The following is a 23,548-nucleotide window of genomic DNA, read 5'->3' as shown; positions in this document are numbered from 1 at the left end:
GGCTGGGTAAACGAAGGAACGCAGTGGGAGGGGCGGAACCAGGGGTGGAGGCTTTTCTCCTCGCCGCCACTAGATGGCAGCAGAGCACCCCAATTGTCAGCCTCCCAGCACACTGTCTTTGCCTTCACCTCCAGGAAGCCAAGAGCCTGGATGGACTCAGTTCAATAGAATAAACAATTCAGAGAGCTTATCGACCTGACCCTTTGCTAGAGGCTGGCAAAAAACGTGAAAGGGGGAAGAGGAAGAATCTAAAGTTCGACCAGGTCCTACCTGTGAAGCACATACTCTGAAACCAGACTGCCTGGTTTCGAATTTCGTGCTTGGCCGTTTCCCAGCTGTGTGACCTTGGACAACTAAACCTCTCTGTGACTTAGTTTCCTCTTGTGAAAAGCGGCGTTTATAAAAGTGTCTACCCTGAGATTGGGATTGACATATATACACTAATATGTATAAAATAGATACCTAATAAGAACCTGCTGTATAAAAAAATAAAATAAAATTCAAAAAGAACCCGTGTCTACCCTGAAACATTGTAAATCAACTATACTTCAAATTTTTTAAAATTGTCTGTTGAAAAGGGCTGCTGTGAGGGGCAGTAAGGGCTGTGTGTTCGTGGCTTTTACATTCCTGCCTCTGAGGAAGCTCACAGGGTAGAAATGGGGAGCCGCACCCCAAAGCAGAGAGAGAGGAGAAGGCTGCATCCATGTTGGAGCCAAGGTGGGTGGGGGGGGAGGGCACACCTGCTGGGAAAGGGGTGGCATGCGGTGATGGGGTCGGATTCCTGGAGGCGCAACTGTTTCCATGAGATGGGCCAGGGAGGGAGGGAGGGAGGACTGATGAGGGAGGGGACTGTGGAGGTGAGGTTGGCTCGCCCAGGTGACAGGTGGAAGGTGGGGCTGGAGAAGTGACTCCAAGCCTCAGAGGCTGGGGAGCGGGGGAGGGGAAGGGAAGCTGGTGCCCCTGGGCCACACCTGTTGACCGGAATATTGGGATCCTGGTGTCCCTGAGAGCCCTCGTCCAATAAGCCCCTCTGGGCCTCCAGGGAGAGGAGGAGCCTTGCCATATAAACTGTATTTTTAGCTCCCCGTGAGTCTTCCCAGCTGCTGTGACACCTCTCCCCGCCCCCAGCCCACTGCTTGGCTGGAGGCTCCAGGAGGACAGCTGGGCAGAAGGGGAGACATGGTCAGTACAATGGCTGCTGGGGGCTGGGGGGAGCGGGCAGTGAGCCCAAGTAGATTCTGGGGACCAGCTTGGGGGTCCTACTGCTCCGTCGATGACCTTAGCAGGTCCTGCAAGCTCCAGGCCGCAGCCCTGCTCTGAGTCAGGCCTGGCACTGGTCCAGGAGGCAGACTCTTCCAGGAAAGAGCAAGCCGAGGTGGGGGGGGGGCGGATAGGGGGGCGGGTAGGGGTGGTGGTGTGGGGGAGGGAGGCACTGCCCAGGCTGACCTCCAAAGGGGCAGCTCCTGGGAGGAGGAGGAAGGAGGGTGGCCAAGGCTGAGGGGACCTGCAGCTTTGAAGACCCAAAATGCTCTTTCTTTCCATTTTTGGTCCTTACGGTGGAGCCTTAAAGTGTAACACCCCCCAACCCCCGATTCACTGGAGGGAGTTGTTGGCTGCATAAGGGCTCACAAATTCCCAGGTCACCCAGACTGGACTTGTGACCTTTAAAAGAGAGGGCCTGGTGCTCAGTCACCTGGGGACTCAAACCCGTGCAGAGGGGCACTGGAAGCCCCTTGCTAGAGAGTTCTCTCTGTGTATGTGAGCGACGAGAGGTGAGAGTCGCCAGATACTGAACATGCAGAAGGGGGCTTTTCCCACCAAACAGGCTCGTGGCTGACCTTGCCAGCCAAGGGTGCTCAGTGAAAGCCCTGGGATGTGTGGTCTGGACAGGAAAAGTCTGAGGTGAGCCTGAAGCTTCCCTCGACTGTTCCTCCCTATCCCGAAGGAGCACCAGAGCCAGGACAAGGGACTGAGCGTGACAGGAAGGCATATTTCGGTCTGATATAAAGAAGCCTCTTTAGGGCTTCCCTGGTGGCACAGTGGTTGAGAGTCTGCCTGCCGATGCAGGGGACGCGGGCTCGCGCCCCGGTCCGGGAAGATCCCACGTGCCGCGGAGTGGCTGCGCCCGTGAGCCATGGCCGCTGGGCCTGCACGTCCGGAGCCTGTGCTCCGCAAGGGAGAGGCCACAGCAGTGAGAGGCCCGTGCACAGCAAAAAAAAAAAAAAAAAGAAGCCTCTTTAAAGCTTTAGGTAGTGAGCTCACTGCTCTTAGGAGTATTCAAGCAGATGCTAGATGATGATCTGTAGGGAGAATTCCTGCATTTAGTGGGAACTTGGACAGGACACTATTGAAGGCCTCTGTTAGCTCCAAGATCCCGTGGCCCTATCATTCTAGATTTCTCTTCCTCTAGCTTTCTGACTCTGGAACCTAGAATCTAAGTGTTCAGAGTGGTGAAAGTTGAAGACTTCGGCCCTCTAGAATTGTAACTCTGGAATCTCAAGTGTCCAGAATTTGAAGACTTGAGGATGAGTCTACAAGGCTCAGATTTTCCCATTCATAGGATTCTGTGATATGAAAGGGAAAAAGAGGAGGGGGCAGGTGTCACTTGGTGCGATCCAGTCCTGCCCCACTGGGTGTCAGACTAACCCACCTGTGTGTGTGCACGCCTGTGCACATGTACGTGACGGGAGTGTGTAAGGCTGCAGAAAGTTTTGTACCCACAGACAGCCTGGCTTTCCTATCCTGTGACTTTCCAGTTTCCCTGGCCCGGCAGTTTGAAGGCTGTCACAGGGATAATTATAGCTCCTAAACAAAGCTGGCGACAGCAGGTAGCCATAGCAAACTCCTAGGTACCGCCAGTTCTGTTGTAGAGATGTGTAAGTACAAACAAATGTTGGTTCCTTCCTATTAACTTAAAAGGTAAAACTTGAAAAGGTTCATCAACTTCAAAGCCACAGGTTTCCATGAACTTGCCAGTTAATGGGGGCGCCTGCCAAGGAGGTGACAGCTTCATATTAAACACTTTAGCGCTGGTAGAGTTGATGAGATTTTAAGTACTCGGGCAGTTTCCAGACAACTCGGGGGGCTGGAGACGGGACGAGGGCTGTGGATTCCAGCTCTGCCATTCACCAGCCTCGGGTGGGTGCATAACGTCTCCAGGCCTTCGTTTCTGTATAGCCAGGTGGGATAATGATCGACCCTGCACTGCCAGCCCCTCGGGGATGCTCCGAGGTTCTCAAGAGAGCACCGGCCAGAGGGTGTTTGAAAACGGCACTGCCAGGGCTGAGGACGTAAATCAGAAGCTAGCGATGCTGATTCTCTTAGGGGTGTCACCGATGGGCCCCAAGTGGCCAGCCCAGGCCAGGGGCAATGTGCTGCCTCTCTTCCTTCTGCCCTCCCCTCCCACGCTGCTGGGCTCACCCTCCAGCAAGGGGCCAGAAGTAGGAGCTGAGCCCTCGGCAGTATCTCTCAGAGTTGCCTTTTCCTTTGATCCTGGGCCTGGCACAGAGTAGGCCCTCCATACCAGGCCGGTGAATGAACAAATGAACGAACACTAGCCCCCCAGAAAACCCCTATGGCATTTTAGCTGCTCATCTTGCTGCTGAACCTTCCACTGTGAAGGCTTCACGGCCCCTGAGGCTCACCGGCTCGGTGTCCTGGGTTAACACGGGGCCTCAGTGTGGCGCATTGTCAGGAAGGGGCCTGTGTGCCTCTGGCCCTTTTGGTTGTTAGGAATCAGCTGACTCGGTAAATAAATTGGCCCCATTCAAGGATACACAGGGGGTCACACAGGAGTGGTAGCTGATGGTAATCCTCAAACTGCAATTGGAGTGAGCTTTTCAGCAGTCAGAATGGAGACCCAAGGCTGCACAGGGGTCTTACCCAAGTTTGGGGGTCTTACCCAGTGTTGGCCACGAAACCCTCTTTGACCCTGCGTTTCCTACCACCTAGCCAATTCTCGCCAGGGATCTGACTGCTGTAGTTAATAGACATTGGCTGTTTGGCCGAACCCTGCCATTGACTGCCTCGGGTTAGGTCCCAGTCCTGGTCCAATCCGCTGTGCCTAGCAACAGGCTTGGAGAGCGGACATGACCGCAGGCGCTGGGGCAGGGCAGTTATCTTTAGAAAGGGCTGCATACATGGGGCAGCCATAACTGACATGTCCAGTACAGACCCAGGATGGCCAGGACACCTGCTTATCCTTTCTGAGCCTTGTGGTCCACGGCTGTAAAATGGGGTGATGCTTGCTACCTCGCAGGGTCATTGGGAAGATTAGATATAATCCTGCCCAAGGAGGCACTTTGTAAGCTGTAACGTTCTGTGTAAACCTTGATCATAGCACTAAATAAACTGTACTGTAATTTTGTTCCTCTTACTTATCTCCCCTAGGGGACTGAGTTTCTTGAACATCAGGATGTGTTTTATCTGGTTTTGTGTCCTCAGCATGTAGCACAGTTTCTGACACACAGTAGGTACTCTATAACTGTGTGTTGGATGGATGGAGGAATGATGATGGATGGATGGATGGATGGATGGATGGATGATGGGTGGGTGGATGAATGGACGATGGATGGATGATGGATGGATATAAAATAAAGGCCGATCATCCTCCACTTGCCTTCCTTGCAAGGCCAGCCATCTTTTTATTCAATGAACATTTATTCAGTTCAAATGTGGTACACAGCGCTGTGCAAGGTCCAAGAAATACACAGATGAATAAAACAAAGCCCCTGACCATGTGAAAATCAAAGTAGGGTGTTCAGGAGCATGGATTTGGGGGCCTGAACTCCTGAGTTAAAATCCCAACTCTTCCAACAACTAGCTGTGCGACCATGGCAGATTTCCCTAACTTCCCTCCATGAGATGGTGGTAATGTCCATATTTATCATATAGGGCTGTTGGGGGCCTAAACGAGTTACCGAATGTAAAGTGCTTGGAATAGGGCCTGGCACCCAGCAAAGTCTCTGTGAGTATCGGCTGCTTTGATACTAATGGAGGGGCCAGCATGGAAACAAAGAAATATGATGCAACGGGGTGAGGAGTACCGCAGGAGCACACACAGATCAGTGGAAAGGGCAAGCAGTGAAGTGGACCTTGAGGGGTGTATCCAGAGAAACTTTTTTTTTGCGGTACGCAGGCCTCTCACTGCTGTGGCCTCTCCCGTTGCGGAGCACAGGCTCCGGACGCGCAGGCTCAGCGGCCACGGCTCATGGGCCCAGCCGCTCCGCGGCATGTGGGATCTTCCCGGACCAGGGCACGAACCCGTGTCCCCTGCATCGGCAGGTGGACCCCCAACCACTGCGCCACCAGGGAAGCCCCAGAGAAACTTTTCAGAGAGAAATATGTGAGCAAGACCGTGAAGCCAGGAGTTTTCTGGGTGGAGTGGGAAAATGCAGACTCCAAGAGGTTATGGATCTGCCTGGGTCCAGCCAGCTATAAGCAAGGAAACCATCTAGCCCCTTCCCACCACCCTGATGGGTGAGGGCACTCTGGCAAAGTGGGCAGAAGGTGGACAAAGCAACTGCTAAGGGCCAGGACAGTCCCGGGGCCAGCCAGGGTGACGGCTGCCCTGGCTAATAAACATGACAGGTCCTCTTGGGATGGCTGACAGCAGGGGGAGTTGGGTTTCAGGCCATTGGCATCAGCCTTGGTCATGCCCTTTCTGTTGGCCTTCGAGAGTCCAGAGAGTGACCCAACCTCCTCCCCACTCTTTCCACACACACAGCTCCTCCCCCCACCAACCTGAGGCCTGAGTTGTCCTACCACCCCCCAATGGCACCTGCCTCAAAATAGCTTCCATGTGAGGGCTAGAGAAATGAAAAGATTAGACCCCTGCATGAAAGGGGGGGGTTGCAAGGGGGGGGGGAGAGAGTGAGTGAGGTGTCAAGTGATCTCTGTCAAGCATCCGGGAAGGTATAAAATCCCTTTAGGGCCAGGCAGCCTCAAACCCCAGCGGTTGGAGCCAGGATACCCAGTCAGCCTACCCTTGCTCTTCTTCTCTTCATCAGACTGTGCCATGGGGCTCAGCGAAGGAGAATGGCAGCTGGTACTGAATGTCTGGGGGAAGGTGGAGGCTGATCTTGCAGGCCATGGGCAGGACGTCCTCATCAGGTAAAAGGAAGAAACCCCATTGCCCCTATCCCCTACTTCCCTCCCAAAGATCAAGAATGTTCGCCTGCAAGGTGGAACGGTTGCCCGGGGTTGACCAGCTGGCTGCGTTAGTTGACTTTGTTAAAATTCTTATTTGGTTCTCCTTTGCTTTTATGTGTCAGAGATTGGAGTCAGGAAAGGAAAGGGGATCCATCTCACACCTATGCTAGCAGCTGGAAGGAGCTTGACAATCAAATCCTGGATGCCTAGAGCCCACTAAGTGGTATCCTAGAATTATAGACAGAATTAACAAGAAAAATCTGAGAGATCTGTCTCACCTCACCTAGTGGATGAGGACAAAAAGGACCTGAGAAGGGAAGGATGACCCCAGAGTCACAAGTCCATTAAAGTCTATAAAATGTCAAGGCTAAGACATGGCTTTCAACATGAGGTATGTAGTTCTAGAGCTGGCTCTGCCACCGAGAAGCTGTGTGACCTTTAAGAAGGTACACAACTTCTCTGAGCCTCAATTTCTTCTCCTATAAAATGGGTGGGGGCTTCCCTGGTGGCACAGTGGTTGAGAGTCCGCCTGCCGATGCAGGGGACACGGGTTCGTGCCCCGGTCCGGGAAGATCCCACATGCCGCGGAGCGGCTGGGCCCGTGAGCCATGGCCGCTGAGCCTGCGCGTCCAGAGCCTGTGCTCCGCAACGGCAGAGGCCACAACAGTGAGAGGCCCGCCTACTGCAAAATAAATAAATAAATAAATAAATAAAATGGGTGGAAATCCTAATATATACGTTATAGAGTGGAAATAAGAATGAAATAAGATGATGCCTGTAGGGGGCGCAGCCTAATTCCTGGCATAGAGTGAGCCCCAGAAGATGTTAGTAACTATTATAGACGAAGCTTAGACTTGGGCCCTTTAAAGAATCATAATTAGTAAACAGAAGACAGAGACCCATTAGTGACTTTTGATGTTGAGTATGTCTTGAATTTGAGGGCTCAGGATAGTCTCCAAGCACATCTTGCCTTCTGTAGCAAGGGCTTCCTGAATAAACAAACAACCCACCCCCACAAACTTCTGAGATTTTTAAGTAGAAAATGGCTTGTGGCTTGTAAATAGAATCTCATGTCCCAGTTGCCTTCCTCCCCAAATGGTGATGGGCTCTCCCCTCCTCCTGGCCCTTTCTCATGCTCTGGGCAGCACAGGTCAAAAGCCTAATGGGATGTAGGTACATCAATATTTCTGCATGTGGGAGAAGGTGGGCCCCAGTTACCACCAGTGAACGGATTGGCTTTCACACTTTAATTTACAGAAGAATTTCTCCTTGTTTATGAGCCAGAGTAGATTATCCTCTCCCACTTAGTTGCCCTTTCAGCCTCCCTCAGGTTTCACCCATCTCCAGCTCCCAAATCTGGGGAGAATGCCCAGTCCTATAAGCCCTGTTATCTGGAGTTTGAGCCCTTAATGGTCCATGCCAGAAACACTTGAGAGAGGACAGTCAAGTTCTCTGTTGAATCTAACTGGCATCTTGGGGTGTTCCTTTATGTCTTTCTCCTCTTGTGTCTCTGTCGGTTGGCTCCTTGGGCTGCAACAGGTCCTGCCTGATTGGACAAAAGTCTCCCCCAAAGTTGACATCAACTCCTCAGCCATCCATTTGCTGTGTGACCTTGGACAAGTCACCAGTCCTCTCTGGGTCCCATTTCCCTATTTGCTGAGAGGAGGGATTGCCTGCCGCTGTCTCTGAGATCCCTGCCTGCTCTCATGCCCTGGCATTCTCTGAGTCCATGATCCTACCTTACTTTTGGAGAGGAGGCCGGGTAGCTGGGGTGGGAGACCATTTTGCTGAGCAAGAGTCTTTCCCAGGTGATCTGGGGGCTGCCAGCCCTAAGTCAGTGACTTGGATGTCTTGAAGGAGACTTGGGGTATTGAGTCACGGGGAAACATCTCCTCCTTTCCCAGGGTGGATCAGAGAGAACTGCCTGGGGCCAGGCGCCAGGGACGAGACATGATGCTGGAGACTGCTGGCCCCTGGCAGGCCCCAGAGAGCCCAACAGCCCGTCACGTCTTAGGCTGTAGGACATGCAGAAACCACGCCAACTGGTTCTGCCCTCTTAGTGTTTGGGATATGGAGACAAGGAGAAGGGGCTGCTAACTCCTAGGGCTGAAAGTGCCCCTTTAAGATCTGACCTTTTGGTTCTGTTCCAGATGCTGAACCTGGGCTTTCTTACTCATCTAGAAAAGGTCATTTCTCCCACTCCTCTGATTATAAAAGAGGGCAAGTTCTGTTCAGCTGAGTCTGTTAATAAAACACTGAGGGCTTCACTCCAAGTATGTGACCATTATGTTCTAGAACATAATAGCTGGCAGGTCAGTTGGAGAGTCTGGCTCCAGGAAAGGGGGGCTTCGGGAGGGTGGAGGCTGCTGAGAGGGCTTCAGGCCCCTGCCTTTCCTTCCGTTCCCCAAATCTTTTCTGCTTTACTTATTTTTGCATTTGAACAAAGGATTTTGAGGCCATGGAAAGTTTGAAAGCCACTGCTGGTGGCCAATACGTCTCATGTCGCTGGGAGGAGACACGGCCCAAGAGTCCCAGCCAACCAATGGCCGCTACAGACAGGACCAAAAATTCCCAATCCTAACAACGGTGATGATGATGGAGGAAAGGATGGTAATGGTGACCATGGTGCTAGAGGTGGTAAAGAGGACAGCAAATATTTATATATATATACAGTACGCAGTGATTGCTAGGCCCTGTGTTAAGTGTTTCACATATATTTACTCACTTAAGCCTCACAGCAACCTTATGAGGTAGATATTATTATGATCACTGCATTTAACAGAGAGGTTAAGTAACTTGCCCAAAGTCCCACAGCTGGAGTTCAAATCCAGCCAACTTGGATCAGTGCGCCTGCTCTCGACCCCTATGCTACATCGTGCCGCAGTCTTGACACACTGGAGATGAATTCCCATCCTCATCTTGTCCTTGGGCTCTAGAGCAGAGAAGGGTTTGTGCAGGCCTGGGAGAGTCCTAGGTCTTCCGTGTGGGTGTCTGATTGGGCCTCAGCTCAGAGAACAGCTGGGAGATGGCCTCCTTTCCCTCTGACTTGCCAGCAGGCCTGTGATAAACTAGGCAGGTTGATGATAGGATCGAGGATGAAAACACAAGGCAAGTGAGCCCTTCTGAAACGCTGGAGAAAAGCCCTCCACCCATGTCTACAGGGCGAGGGCCTGCCATCTGCTCATTTTCTGGGCAATTGCTGTCACAAACGTCCAGGTATGGCCTCCTGTGGCTGCCCTGGCGGCTCCCAGCTGCAGGACTTGGGGTCAAGGGGGGGAGGCGACTGTGTGGTGTCAGGATGATCTGGTGGGCGCTCCTGAGCCCAATTTTTCTGCCCTGTTTAAAGCAAACCCGGCTCTCTCTCTGGCTGGCAGGTACTGAGAGTGGAGGGTGAGGTGGAGGTCAAGCCTTAGAACTTGGAGGCTGAGAAATCAGCCAGACCAACGCTTTTGGTTTACAGGTAGTTACGCCAAGACCCAGAGAAACCGAGTGACTTCTTCAAGGTCACACAGCACATCGGAGGCAGAGCTGGGGCCAGAGCTCAGCTTCCATAATTCTCAATGCCGAAGTCTTTCTCCCAGACATCCAGGGAACTCCCAAAATGTTTGCGATCCCTGGCCGCCTTGGGTCCCAGGTCCTTGGCCCTCTTCTGCCCCAGACAGTCTTCCTCCAGTGTCCCGACCTCAGGCCTTCGCCTGTGGGTTCTGGGTCTTGTATCTGTCAGGCAGGAGTTCAAGGATCATTGTCACCAGATAATAATAGTCAGGAGCCCAGGGACCCTTGCGTGAAAGGTGCCAGGGATGAGCTGTCAGTGATGTACAAGGTTTGGCTGGGGCCCTAGATGAAGTGGTGACATTGGGCATGGCTGTGGACAGCCCTGGGTGCTCTGGGGAAGCGGGAGGGATACGCCCCCTGGGAAAGGGAGCGCTTCCCGTCCGTGCTACGTCGTGCATGCGTGTGTGTGTGCACGCACCTGTGAGTATGGGTGTGTGCCATGAGATACTTGTGCACACTGGAGTGTGTTCACAGTTAGGTTTAAGCATGTCGCAAAACCAGGAAGCTACAAAAGAGGAACCTTTAAAAGAACTGAAGCCATTAGACAGGAGAAGGGGGAGTCAGGGCAGACAGGGTCACTCCTGCAGAGGTTTCAGGGTGCGACACAAAGGAGAGAGCGTGAGTTATGGAACCATTCATGCGGGTTTGTGTCTGGGCTCTGCCACTGACCAGACACGTGACTCTGGGCAACTCACCTACCTCTGTGGTCTTCCGTTTGCCTATGAGTGAAATGGGGAAAATCACTCCCGCCCAGGTGGCAGGTATGACTCCCTTTAACTAACCTCCACCTTTCCTCAGCAGGAAAGACTGAGGTCCAAGGTGACAGGTGGCTGCTCAGATCACTGTGGCCAGCTCACTGGGACCCTGGCAGGAGCGGGGACCTGGTCTTTAGCGGTGGCTCCCACCAGGGACCCTCACCATCGGTACTGTGAGGGGCCAGGGTGGTGCAAGGAGTCAGAGCAAAATAAGCAAGAGCCTTCTAAGGTTTCTGAGCTGAGACTGGAACGGCTCTCACAGGTAGTAGTGAGTCTCCTGGAGCCAGAAGTATTTAAGAAGTCAAAGGGCGATCCCCAGGCAGGAAGCTGCAGAGATGGTCCCCTGCATGGGCTACTTTTTGAGTCACTCAGACCTGATTTCAGTCTGGCTCTTCGGCACCCCGGCCGTGTAATATTGAGCTAGGACTTCACACTTCTTAGCCTCTGTTCTCTCATCTGTAAAGTGGGAATAATATGTCCCTAAGGGGAAGCGCAGGTGCAGAGCCTAGCACGGGCCTGGCACACAGTGGGTGCTCAGCAAATCCAGGTCCTTTGGCCCCAGTGCTCCCCCTTTTCCCTGCTCCACTGTGACGCCATTTAGTCATCTATGCTCCCAACAGCTTAGAGGAAATGGGGGTGAAGCCGGGTGCAACGCAGAGATGTCTTTCTTTCCTGCCTTTCACTGTAACAATGAAGAAGGAAAAGATGATGATAAAAATATTTAATAATAGGAAGCATTTATACACTTCTTGTGTGGTCCTCAGAATATACTATCTCATTTAATCCTCACGCTTCTATAGGGAGGGACTTGTTATCTCCATTCCTTGGATGAGACTGAGGCACAGAGAGGTGAAGTGAGTTACCCAAGGTCACATAGCTGGGAACTGGGAGAGCGTGGGCTTGAACTCAGGTCTGGCCACCTCCAGACCCCTGCATCTGACTCCAGCCCTCCGTGTGCCCACAGGCTCTTTAAGGGTCATCCCGAGACCCTGGAGAAATTTGACAAGTTCAAGCACCTGAAGACAGAGGCTGAGATGAAGGCCTCTGAGGATCTGAAGAAGCATGGCAACACCGTGCTCACCGCCCTGGGGGGCATCCTCAAGAAGAAGGGGCATCATGACGCAGAGCTGAAGCCCCTGGCCCAGTCGCATGCCACCAAGCACAAGATTCCCATCAAGTACCTGGAGGTGGGTGGCGGGGACGGGGGCGGCTGGGAAGATGGAAGGAGAGGCCTCAAGGGCATGAGGTTTGGGTTCAAGTCCCAGCTCAGCCAGTAACTTGCTGGGTGACCTATGTCGTTCCTCTTTGTTCCCCCGTTTCCTCATCTGTAAAGTGGGCTGCCACCCACTTTACCTTCCTCCTGGGTCATTGAGAGTCAACATATTTCTCCCTCAAATTAGTATCTTGTTACCAAGGAGGAAGTGGATATGGGATGCACAACTTGCATTGTCTCCACAGGTAGGTACCATTATCACACCCACTCGACAGATGAGGAAACTGAGGCACAGAAAGGTTAAGTAGCTTGTCCCTGGTCACAGAAGCAGCAAGTGGCAGAACCAGGATTCAGACTAGGTCTCTATTCCTCCAGAACCCCAGCTCCTAACCCCTGTGACACTGGGAGTCGGAGACATACAGATCTCGTTGGCAGGAGTTCAGCAACTGGGGCTCAATTCCGGGTGGGAATTATTAGTTCCTACATCTTTACAGATGAAGAGAGAAAGCCTCAGGTGTCAGAGGCATAAGCAGTTGGTTTGAACACCCTGTGATGGGCTGAGAAGTTGGGTGGGCTGGGGAGAGCCTGAGCTTCGAGTCCTATGTCTAGACCCAGTGGGAGGAGGGGATGTGGCAAGAGGGAGCAGTAGGGTTCTGGGGGATAAAGGATCCTGTGGATATCACCCCTGGGGATGGGAGCAGCAGGCAGGTTGGTGCAGCAGGGAAGGTAAGGATAATTATGATAGCTCCCAGTTAGGATGGGCCATGATAAGCTATTTGCTTGGGTCACTGCACGGAATTCTCACGATTTCCCCATGAACTTAGGAATTGCATTCAGTGTTTTCTTCCCCTCTCACATAAAAGAAGTTCAGAGGTAGGGAGCGCAGAGCTGGTATGGGAGCCCCACAGTCACCAGGGATGCAGGTTCTTTCTGTGTTACCATCCTTGGCATGTGGTGTCCACCCTCAAAGTTGACTTGTGGTCCAAGATAGCTGCTGGAGCTCCAGCCGTCTAGCCCATATTCCAAACAGAGCAAGAGGAAGAGAGGAAGTCTCTCTTTTAAGGAGCCCCGGAAATCTCATCCAACAATGTTTTTTACATTTCATTGGCCAGAAGTTAGTTACAAGACCACATCTATATGCATGGCAAGCTGGGAAATGTAGCCTATTACCACTCCAAATACAACTAGTGTTCTCTTACAAGGAAGAAGGAGAAAATGGACATTGGGCAGGTAGTTAGCATTCTCTTCCCCAGGTAGGTACTCTTCTCATCCCCATTTTACTGATTTGGAAACTGAAGGCTCAGAGAGGTTAAGTAGCTTGCCCCAGGTCACCCAGCTTATAAGTCAGGAGGTACAATCTGATCTATGGTACTCTAGAACGCAAGCTCTTAATCCCTTGTGGCACAGCATCTCCCACGAACAACCACCGCCACCATCCTCTTCAGCCTCACCACCCTGCACCCCTACCTGCTCCCCCAAGTCACACACAAACAATCCTGCCTGCCCATCTCAGCACCCCAGACATGAGGAGCAGGTCCTGCCTCTGAGATTCTGCATGAGCCGTGGTCCCTGCCCTCCCCGTCTTCTCTTGGCAAATCCCTGTTCATCCTCCGAGGCCCAGCTCAGAAGCCACCGCCTCTGTTCTGGCCCCTGAGGCAGTCAGCTGCTCCATCTGCCAGCCCTCCACTGTGAAGGCATTTATCCTCACCGCTGCCATGGCGCCTGCCCGGCTGTATTGTAATTTGTCTCTTTACCCAGCTGTCTCCTGGCTGGGACACGAGCTCCTCAAGGGCAGACCCTGGCTCCTCCTCTGTCTGAGCCCCAGTGGCATGTGGAGGTGTTCACAACATGACTCGAATGATGGATCCCCTCTCTAGGGATGAGCAGACCGGCTCAGAGAGGGAAAATGATAGAGCCAAGGTAGCACTACCAGCTAGCAGACTAGAACCCAGGTCTACTTAAAACAGGTTTAATTTACTGCATAATCCCTGCAAAAGAATCAAGACAGAGCCCCACGTCTACTCTTTCCCTCACTATGGAACCTTCGTCTGTGTTCTTCATAAGAAATTTCTCCTTCTCACCTGTGAGTGAGGGGGCACAGAGGGCGCTGGGTGATAAAAGCAACTATCTTTACTCAACCTGCCAGCTGCCCCAGCCCACGATTTTCTACGTATTTGTGGCTCTGCCACTGACTCAGGAAAACTGAGTGGGGGGACCTAATGGGGTCACGAGCCCCTATGTTACAGGTGAGGTTACACATGGAGGTCACGGAGCTGGGCCTGGAACTTGGGTCTCTGAGTTCTCCATGGGCAGGGCTTGCTGACGTCAGTCCCTCCCCCCACTTCGTCTTGTTGTGTTTATGACATTAAAAGGGAATTAAACACATGTCCACATCGATGCCCAGCAGCAGGTGTTTGTGGAGCTGTCCCTGTTTCTGAGCCAAGCAGGGCTTACTAGATGTTGACATTTGTGCTTCTGAGGCTGCCCGCAGTACATGCTCCCCCCGGCTCACCCAACCCCACCCTGCTTTTGGTCACTTGCACCCCAGGCGCCGGAGAAAATGGGCAAACCCAACCGCAGTGCCCTCTCTGTCTCTGTCCCTGGCTCTGGCTGTCATTTGTCCACGATCCCCTGGGTCCACTTGCTACGTGACCTCAGTCTGGGCCTCTGTAAAATGACACCCTTTGACCACAGGCCCCGGTAGTGATTGGCATCAAATCTTTCTGAACCGTTGAAAAAGCACAGTAGCTTCTTACAGACACAAGATCTTTCAGTCCCTAAAGCAGCCCCGTGCTGTAGAGATGCCTGTGTCCATTTTCCGGGTAATGACCTTGTGGATGGGAAAGCAAAGTGTGAAGGCGAGGTTGGTGTAAGACACAGTTGGTCCTGGGGCCGAGTCGCAGGCCTGAACCCTTTCCTCTTCCCTTCTCTCCTTCCCTCCCACCTATACTTCTGAGTACCAGCTCTGTGCTTGGCACAGAAAACATGATGTTCTGACCCCCTGCCCAAACCCCAAAAAGGCTATTTAAAGCAATCACGCAAAAATTAAATACACACAAATGGAAATAGTTTCTTTCTAGATTTTCGGAGTGCCAAATCCTGGATAAAACCATGGAGTAGGAGTATTTCCCTTCCTCTCCGAGGTTGGGTCCTCGAGCTGAGCACAGCTGAGGGTAGCTGGTGAGCCAGCCCACCTAGCGCCTTGACCGTGGTTCCATGGCCTGACCTTTCCTCATCTGTACCAAGATGGGCCTCCGTTTCCCCATCTGTACCTGTCTCACAGGGTTGTGGGGATTAAAGGAGTTAATCCATGGAGGCCGTTCAGCAGCATGCCTGATAGATAGTAAGTGCTCAATAAACGACCCTAGAATAAAGAGAAGATGGGTTCGGGCTGATTCCCATCTGGCCCCTGGCTTGTCCTGCCTGTGACCAGTACCCCCCTCTGCCCCTGTCCTTGCAGTTCATCTCGGAAGCCATCATCCATGTTCTGCACAGCAGGCATCCTGGGGACTTCGGTGCCGATGCCCAGGGAGCCATGAACAAGGCCCTGGAACTGTTCCGGAAGGACATCGCCGCCAAGTACAAGGAGCTGGGCTTCCATGGCTAAGCCCCACCCCCCATGCCCCTCTCCCCACCCACCTGCGCAGGGAGGGAGGGGACTTAATCTTGTGTAGCTGTAGTGCCTGCTTCTGAGTGAGTGCCTGCTTTGTTTGTGAGAGGCGGTGGGAGATGCGGAGGGGCTGGGGGCAGGGAGGGGGATGAGGGTTTGTTCAGGTGGTTTCACGTGCCTGGGGACCGGGCTTCCTGTGGAGGGTCGTCAGCTTGGTAACCAGGAGAAGCTTGGCTCTCCTCACTGTGGCCGGCAGAGTTTGGGTCCCACTCAACTCTCCTTTCACCTAAATCCCAACCCAATTCCTTCCAACCTCACCTTAAATCCCCAATCCAAACCGTCCACCTAAACTCCAGCCATAATTCTCTGATCCATCACCTCACCCCGTGAAGAAAGTAGAACGTCCCCTTGCACCGGGAAGGTCTGGGCTGGACTGGACAGCCACACCCAGCCCCTGGGGCGCGTTGGTATCTGGAACATAAGTGTACCTTCTCAGGTGATGGAGTGACTCACCTGGCTTAATAAAAGACTCGCATGCCATAGACTCCGCCTGGTGTTTTTCATCCCCTGGAGCAAGTGAAGGGGGGGTTCAGAGGGAGAAAAGACCATGATGGGATTGTGTGTGCAGGGAGCCTTATGGGGAGGAGGGAGGGAGGGAGGGAGAGGATGGGCAGGAGGCAGAGCCACCACTCAGTGGCAGGGACAGTGCTGGGCACTGGGAGATGGAGGGTAGAGCCTCGTCTGGTGGGGGCAGCAAGCAGTCGATCAGTGCCGGGAGCCCGGGGCTGCATGAGCGCAGAGCAGAAGAGGCAGAATCAGGGGAAGGTGGTCACTGTGGTTACCGCAATTTAGGTAATAAACTCAAGGATACTAGTTAGTAAGTGGCAGAGCTGGGTTTAATGTGTGGCCTGGAAGCTGGCAGGGACTCCAGCTGGGGAGACAGCTAGGCGGCCAGCCGCTGGCAGGCGCTGACCTTCTGGCCACAGAGAAAGGACAGACGCATGGGGAATAACTTACCGACACAGGCCAAGAGACACAATCCCTGTCTACAAAGGCCAACTGCATGGGCAGAATGTGTAAATTTCGCTCCAGGGACCCAGAATAAAACCTTGGTATGTGACCACGGCAGCCAGGAGGCCGACTGGAGCAGAGGCTACACACAGGGGTCTGGTGGTCTGGGTCATTGTGGGTACCCAAGCCGAGAGGGACTTGAAGAGCACCCAAGATGCCCAAGTCCTCAGCGCCATACATCTCCAGGGGCTCCCAGGACAGGCAACCTAGTGCCCCCTGCCCTCAAGTGGCCAGACCCCTGTGATGAGCCCGACTTCCCTGCCCCAAACCTCAGACTACGCCAAGGTTCATGGCCACTGAACAGGCCAGAACCCATCTTCAGAAACAGACATGTCTCAAATCCTAACGGGCTCATTTATCAGGGTGCTGCGGCATCGGAGGACAGAGTTAAAGTCCCCCTCCTCCCGCTCTGCTCCAGGCTTTGGGAATTCTTCTGCTGTCTGAGAAGTTGAGAGAGGAGGGGAGGGGAAAACAGGAGGAGGGGAGCTTTTGGATCTGGAGTCTGGAGAAAAATTCCATGCATTTATATAGTAACTCCATTGAATGCCCAGGCAAGGAACACTTCTGTATAGGATACGTGTGCAGGATCTAAAGTGGAATAATCTGGTCCCTGCCCTCAAGCAAATGATAATCTAGTCAGGGAGACGATGTGCTCTGATAATTAAATCAGGGCAGAATAAAACTCAGGGTCTCAGAGAAGTACCAGGCATTTGTCACACACATTAAGTATTCGTTCAACAAATATTTGTGGAGCACAGCAGATAAAAAGATCTGTTTATATCTTTGACGTGCAAAAAGGGTAACTTCTTTTTTTCTACAACTCAACTGAATTTTTATTTGGAATCCTCATTGTGGCTGGGTGACAGCTACTTAATCTCAGTCTCTTTGAGGTTTCTCCCCCAATCCAAATGTCCCTGGGGTTTTGACTAATTAATTCCAAGAAGATTACATGTGCCAAGTTGTAGTGTGTATAGGCAGGGAGGTGGCAATCTGGTCATTGCTGTCATCTGTCCCCAGTAGTATCCTCAGGGATGCTGCACCCCACCCGGTCTTCAGTTATTGCCCCCATCAGGCACCTATGGAAATTCTGAGGCTGCCCAAAGCTCCTTCTGCCTGACGCCGCTTCTTTCCAGGGACCCGCCCCAGCCCCGTTCGGCTCTGCCTGGGACATGAAGCACAGGTTTCCTCTGTTCAGATCCCACAGGCCTGTTTGAGCTTTTCTCTGCTTCTGGCAGGGATAAGCAGAGCTTGTGCCTGGCTGCCCTGTACGGTTATATGGGGTGTGCACTGCACATGGGTGCCTGGCTGGGGTGCGGGAGGGGCTCATAAGGCTAGATCCAGTCTGTGATCCAGTTGCCAAGCTGTGCACCTGGAAAGGGTGCCTTTTCCTCATTCACACAAGGGCGCTCTCTGAGCTAGCAGTGGCCCCCAGCAGAGACAGAACCACTTTCTCTGGGAACCGCCACCAACTGCAATCTTATTTCCTTTTCAACTCCTTTCCTTCTGATGGTTCAGAAAATGATTTTCCAGCCTGGGCAGCAGGGATGCCTCATGATTTCCTCCAAATCTTTTGTCCTTCTGTGTGTTCTTTCTGGTCCTCTCAGGCCTGAGCTTTTGAATCTGCAAATCCAGGCGAGGGATACGTTTTTCTTGCTTTCAGCGGTTACATCCTTTCTTGAGGCTTGGGCACAGAAATACCTTGCTGTCTTAAAAGGAAAGAGCAAAGGAGGAAAGGAAATCCCAGAGGAATATATAGGCTAATATTTTTTAAATGTGATCCTGCAATGGCATATATTCTGCATTGATCTAACAAATATTTCTTGAGCAAATATTATGTGCCAGGTCCCAGGCTGGGACTAGGGGTCCCATCTTCAAATGAGGTAAACATGATCTCCTCCTTTGTGAAGCTTCTGTGGCGTGAGAGTGAGAAGGAAAGAATCTGGAATCCGCGCTTCCACCACAGGGGACGCAAGTTTGGTCCCTGGACGGGGGAACTGGGATCCCACATGCCCCACAGCATGGCCAAAAAAAAAAAGAATCTGTGCTAGGTCTTGAAGGTAGCAGGGAAATGTATTCATTAGACAAATACCTACTGAGGGCTGCAACATACCAGGCCCTGGGCTCACTCTGGGGTGCCCTGGTGAAGCCCACAGGCCTGCCTCCATCTTTGGGGAGCTCATGGGCTTAGGGCTCCGGGAGTACGGAGGTGAGAAGGCTGAACACTGAGGAATCTGAGGGGATGGGGGTGTGGTCCAGTCACAGGGACTAGTCTCCGAGATGGCTTATTAGTCAGAATTCTCCAGAGAAACACAGCCAATAAGATTTTTTTTAAGTGCATTCTTTTTTAAAAAAATAATTTATTTATTTATTTATTATTTATATTTTGGCTGCGTTGGGTCTTCGTTGCTGCACACGGGCTTTCTCTAGTTGCGGCGAGCAGGGGCTACTCTTCGTTGTGGTGCTCGGGCTTCTCATTGCAGTGGCTTCTCTTGTTGTGGAGCACGGGCTCTAGGCGCACAGGTTTCAGTAGTTGTGGCACATGGGTTCAGTAGTTGTGGCTTGCGGGCTCTAGAGTGCAGGCTCAGTACTTGTGGCGCACGGGCTTAGTTGCTCCATGGCATGTGGGATCTTTCCAGACCAGGGCTCGAACCCGTGTCTCCTGCATTGGCAGGCAGATTCCCAACCACTGCGCCACCAGGGAAGTCCCAATAGGATTTATATATATAAAATATCTCTTCAAGTGTTGCCTTTCTTGCATATCTATTATGTCCTTCTGGAATCCCCATGAGATGGTTTTTACATGGGCTCAAACTGTCCTCCGTGACTCTTTCCTATTTTCCGCCTTGTGGCTATTTATCATTCAGAATTTTCCTTATTTTCCTGCTTGCACAGTTATACATTTCTTCCAGTTTTTCAAGTTTTTTTTATCCAGAATCATTGAGGTATTAGGATTGTATTTCACACTATCTAGTCTTCCATAATTCCAGAAGTGAACATCTTTACCACAATTTATAATTATGACTTTGGTTTTTTTCCCTTGTTTTGTTTCCTTTGGCTTTTTGTCTCTCCCCTATTGGACAGAGAGGGTAGGGGTCCCCTCAGTTTTGCTCATCTTTGCGTACCTACCCCCTCGCACAATGCCCGCTCTATCATGCCAGCTCAAACGGTGTGAGCTGAAGATGGGAGCGAGGCCGCCCTACTTCTCTCCTGGACACGATGGCATGTTGTAAACTGTAAACATTGTAAACATTAGGATCAGGAGGCATCAGTGGAGCCTGAGGTTGAGGTCTATGTATCTGTGTGTGTGTGTCGTCTCTGTGGGGATGCCAAGAGTGTGTGCAGCTATATGTGTGAGTCTGAGGGTGTGAACCTCTGTCTAACTCCTCCATTGTGAGGTCTGATCTCGACCTTTAGTCCCTTTTACCTGCTGCTCTGAGATCCACGGGACTTACACCCCCAGGACAGCCAAGGTGACCTCTTTAGACCCTAAAAGCCAGCTCTAATGTCTCTGCCTGGGACTGTGGCTTTTGGGGTGGAGCCAGGCATAAAAGAAATCAGTGCTTGGGTAAGAGCTGGGAAATTCTAAGCGATAAACTGTGAAGAGCTGTGTACATGATGACTCATCTGAGCTCAACTTAGCGCACTTTAACTGAACAGAGCTGGAGGTATCAGGTGACGACAATATATGTATTTGTGTAGCTGATTCACTTTGTTATAAAGCAGAAACTAACACACCATTGTAATGCAATTATAGTCCAATAAAGATGTTAAAAAAATGAGACAGCAACATCTTTTTTTAAATTTTTTTCGAAATATAGTTGATTTACAATGGTGTGTTAGTTTCAGATGTACAGCAAAGTGATTCAGTTATATCTATCTATCTATATATATATATTGTGTGTGTGTATACATATATATTCTTTTTCAGATTCTTTTCCATTATAGGTTATTACAAAATATTATAGTTCCCTGTGCTATACAGTAGGTCCTTGTTTATCTGTTTTATTGATAGTAGTGTGTATATGTTAATCCCAAATTCCTAATTTATCACGCCCCCTTCTCCCACCACATTCTTTTTTAATAACTATTTCTTTTTCTTTTGTATGGAAGTAACACTGTGATTTAGTCATTCCCTTAGTGATGAATATTTAAGTCGTTTCTCTCTCACAACATCTTTTTTGACCCACCTCCTAGAGTAATGAAAATTAAAACAAAAATAAACAAATGGGTCCCACTTAAACTTAAAAGCTTTTGCACAGCAAAGGAAGCCATAAACAAGACAAAAAATAAAAAAAAAGTGAGAGGCCAGGCTTCATAAAGCTTACCAGACATCACACAAACATTTGTCATTTTATCCATAATTTAAATTATATCTTACATTTTATTTTTCTTTGTGTGCACTCCCTCTCTCTCTCTTTCTCCCTCCCCACCCCCAAACACACTTCATTTTTCATCCCCTAGCAAGTGAAAGGTACAACTTTTAGAAACAGAGCCACAAAAACTTCACCTCTGTTGACCTGCATCAATTCTGTTGCTTTGGTCCAACCACATAGGTATATATATATATGTATATGTATATATATGTATATATATATGTATATATACATTCCCCACGGATATAAAAACTCTTTCTGTGCTGGCCTTTTCCACAGAAATAGAAACAAAATACTGAACCTCTGTCATCACATTTAGAACAGGATCTTTGCTGGAAATACTTCCACTTATCAAAAGATATTGTTTTCTCAAGGAAGATGAATATCTTGTCAGAGGTACAGAATGTTTCACATTCTGGCTGGTGACCTTTCCCTCCATCGTGGTGAATGTAGACTTCAACCACCTCATCCAAAGTTTTCCCGTGAATTATCTGATACACTCAAAGGGCAGGATGGCCCCCACTCACCACAGGGAAGAGGTGAGTTTGTGGGCCTAGTGAATTATGAAACTGGGCTCTTTGAAGCCCCAGGTTTTGAGCACTGGGGACTCAGGGTCTTCTGACAGATGTGGGAGGGGGTGTTTATGGCAGGTGTGGGGCAGAATGGGCATCCCTGCCTCAGCTAGAGCGGTGGTACTTTCAGCCAAGGTGTATATTTAGATTCTGACGATATTTCATTAGAAATAAGCCAAATAAGGCTATTCTGTTGGAAAAGGTTTGTCCCAACCAGTAACCTAAATCAGTGGCTCTCAGTGGGGCACATATTGTCCCCTATACGGGCATTTTGGGTATTTGTGGGAGTGTTGTTTTTTTTTTTCTTTGTAGTACGCGGGCCTCTCACTGCTGTGGCCTCTCCCGTTGCGGAGCACAGGCTCCGGATGCGCAGGCTCAGCGGCCATGGCTCACGGGCCCAGCCGCTCCGTGGCATGTGGGATCCTCCCGGACCGCGGCACGAACCCGTGTCCCCTGCATCGGCAGGCGAACTCTCAACCGCTGCGCCACCAGGGAAGCCCTGTGGGAGTGTTTTTGGCAGTGAAGAGGATACTGACATTTAGTGGGGGGAGGGGAGAAGGAGGGGTGCTGGGTGTTCTAGAATGTGCAGGAAAAAACGCACAAGGAAGATTTATTCCACGTTCTTGACCAGAACTCTAGAACTTATAAATTTTACTTATACCTACATTATCTTTGAACTGTTTAAAAATACATTAAATGTTCCAAGAATACAACTATGCTGTAAATTGAAAAAAAAGTTTTTTTTAATTGGGAACTTTCCAAGTCTTGTTCACCATTTCAGTAAATGGCACCCCTCACAGCAGTGCCACCATGGGATTCTGTGGCTGTGACCATCACTATGGATGTAAGTACTCTGAGTGCCCCTCCTTTCAGGAACAAGGTAGGATGTTTCAAATTAGGTACACATAAGTCTTGTGTAGCCAATGAAAAGTGAGGGGATATGCGTAATTTCCGGTGGAGGTTTTAAGAGCCAATGAGTGTTCTCCACATCTCTCCGCAGTCACAGCGGCCATGAACGTACAGGTCTGGACGGAGTCTCTGTGGTCCAGCTGGGTATCAGGGAAGAGCAGAGGCCCTGCCAACCACACTGAACGTGAAGTGTGAGTGAGAAGTCACCTTGAGGATTTGGGAGATGCCTGAAGTGTTTGTCATTGCATCATAGCCCAGCCTGTCCTGACTATGCAGTCAGCCACCCAACATACCTGCGCTGGTAAGTATTGCAAAGGTGGCAGTTCTATGAATAGGTGCAAACATCAAACTTCTCCATGTGTCCTCTGGTGCCATTATGCCCAAGCATTTAAATATTGAAAACATTTTATTTTATCATAAAAAACTTTCTTTTTATCTTTATACATATTATAGTTAGGATATGATATTGAATTTTTAAAGTTATGGATGTATCAATAGTAAGTTGTATTATGCATGAGCTTCATTTTAGGGTAGCAAAGGGGATGTTAGCAAATGTTTGTTATAAAGAGGGGGTATCACCTGGTGGTATTGATAATCACTGGTCCTCTGTCCTCTGATAATCACTGGGCCTCTGCTATGGGGCCAGCTTTTCGGGTATTCAGAACAGGAGCATAGGAGGCTGGGGCAGTAAGTGGAGGGGAGAATATTCATCAAAGTCACGTCACAGTTAGATACTAGTTAAACTTCAGAAAGTGCATGGATCCGTTCTAAACTAGATGCTCATCAACATGATCGCGCATTTACACAGGTAAAGGTCACAACACCAAAGAGAAACCTATATCTGAGCACAAATGAATGTACCGCTAACTGGGTGCAACCCTAATAAACTTGGAGACTCATGTGGCTCAGTCTCGGAGCAATGTCATGTTTACATTAGCCCGTTCAGGGAATTCCCAGGTGGTCCAGTAGTTAGGACTCTGTGCTCTCACTGCTGAGGGCTTGGGTTCAATCCCGGGTTGGTGAGCTAAGATCCCACAAGCCTCCAGGTGAGGCCAAATAAATAAAAATAAAATTAGACCGTTCAACAACAAAAAGTAATAAGGAAGTAAAAGTAAAAAGGGGGCTTCCCTGGTGGCGCAGTGGTTGAGAGTCCGCCTGCCGATGCAGGGGACACGGGTTCGTGCCCCGGTCCGGGAAGATCCCACATGCCGCGGAGCGGCTGGGCCCGTGAGCCATGGCCGCTGAGCCTGCGCGTCCGGAGCCTGTGCTCCGCAACGGGAGAGGCCACAGCGGTGAGAGGCCCGCGTACCGCAAAAAAAAAAAAAAAAAAAAAAAAGTAA

The 23,548-nt window shown here is 50.7% G+C and overlaps 1 protein-coding gene across 1 annotated transcript; it reads left to right on the top strand.

The window, feature by feature from the left end:
- The first annotated feature begins 4,925 nt into the window (after window positions 1-4,925).
- MB (myoglobin) lies at window positions 4,926-16,791 on the top strand. Its single transcript, XM_022599904.3, has 3 exons — window positions 4,926-6,111; window positions 11,425-11,647; window positions 15,134-16,791. The coding sequence occupies exons 1-3, from the start codon at window positions 6,017-6,019 to the stop codon at window positions 15,278-15,280; spliced, it is 465 nt and encodes a 154-aa protein (XP_022455612.1). The 5' UTR covers window positions 4,926-6,016; the 3' UTR covers window positions 15,281-16,791.
- The last annotated feature ends 6,757 nt before the right edge of the window (window positions 16,792-23,548 follow it).

This window comes from Delphinapterus leucas, chromosome 11, assembly GCF_059928025.1.
Source record: "Delphinapterus leucas isolate spDelLeu-1000000601 "Yukka" chromosome 11, BTC_Dleu_Yukka2, whole genome shotgun sequence".
Taxonomy (NCBI): domain Eukaryota; kingdom Metazoa; phylum Chordata; class Mammalia; order Artiodactyla; family Monodontidae; genus Delphinapterus; species Delphinapterus leucas.
The sequence above is the reverse complement of the archived record's forward strand: the minus strand, read 5'-3'. Positions and strand labels throughout refer to the sequence as shown.

Bases quoted from the DNA above. Each gene is read 5' to 3' on its own strand.
- MB (XM_022599904.3), top strand. From the start codon at position 6,017: ATGGGGCTCAGCGAAGGAGAATGGCAGCTGGTACTGAATGTCTGGGGG. The intron at 6,112-11,424 runs GTAAAAGGAAGA...GTGTGCCCACAG, and splicing joins GGGCAGGACGTCCTCATCAG to GCTCTTTAAGGGTCATCCCG. The intron at 11,648-15,133 runs GTGGGTGGCGGG...CTGTCCTTGCAG, and splicing joins TTCCCATCAAGTACCTGGAG to TTCATCTCGGAAGCCATCAT.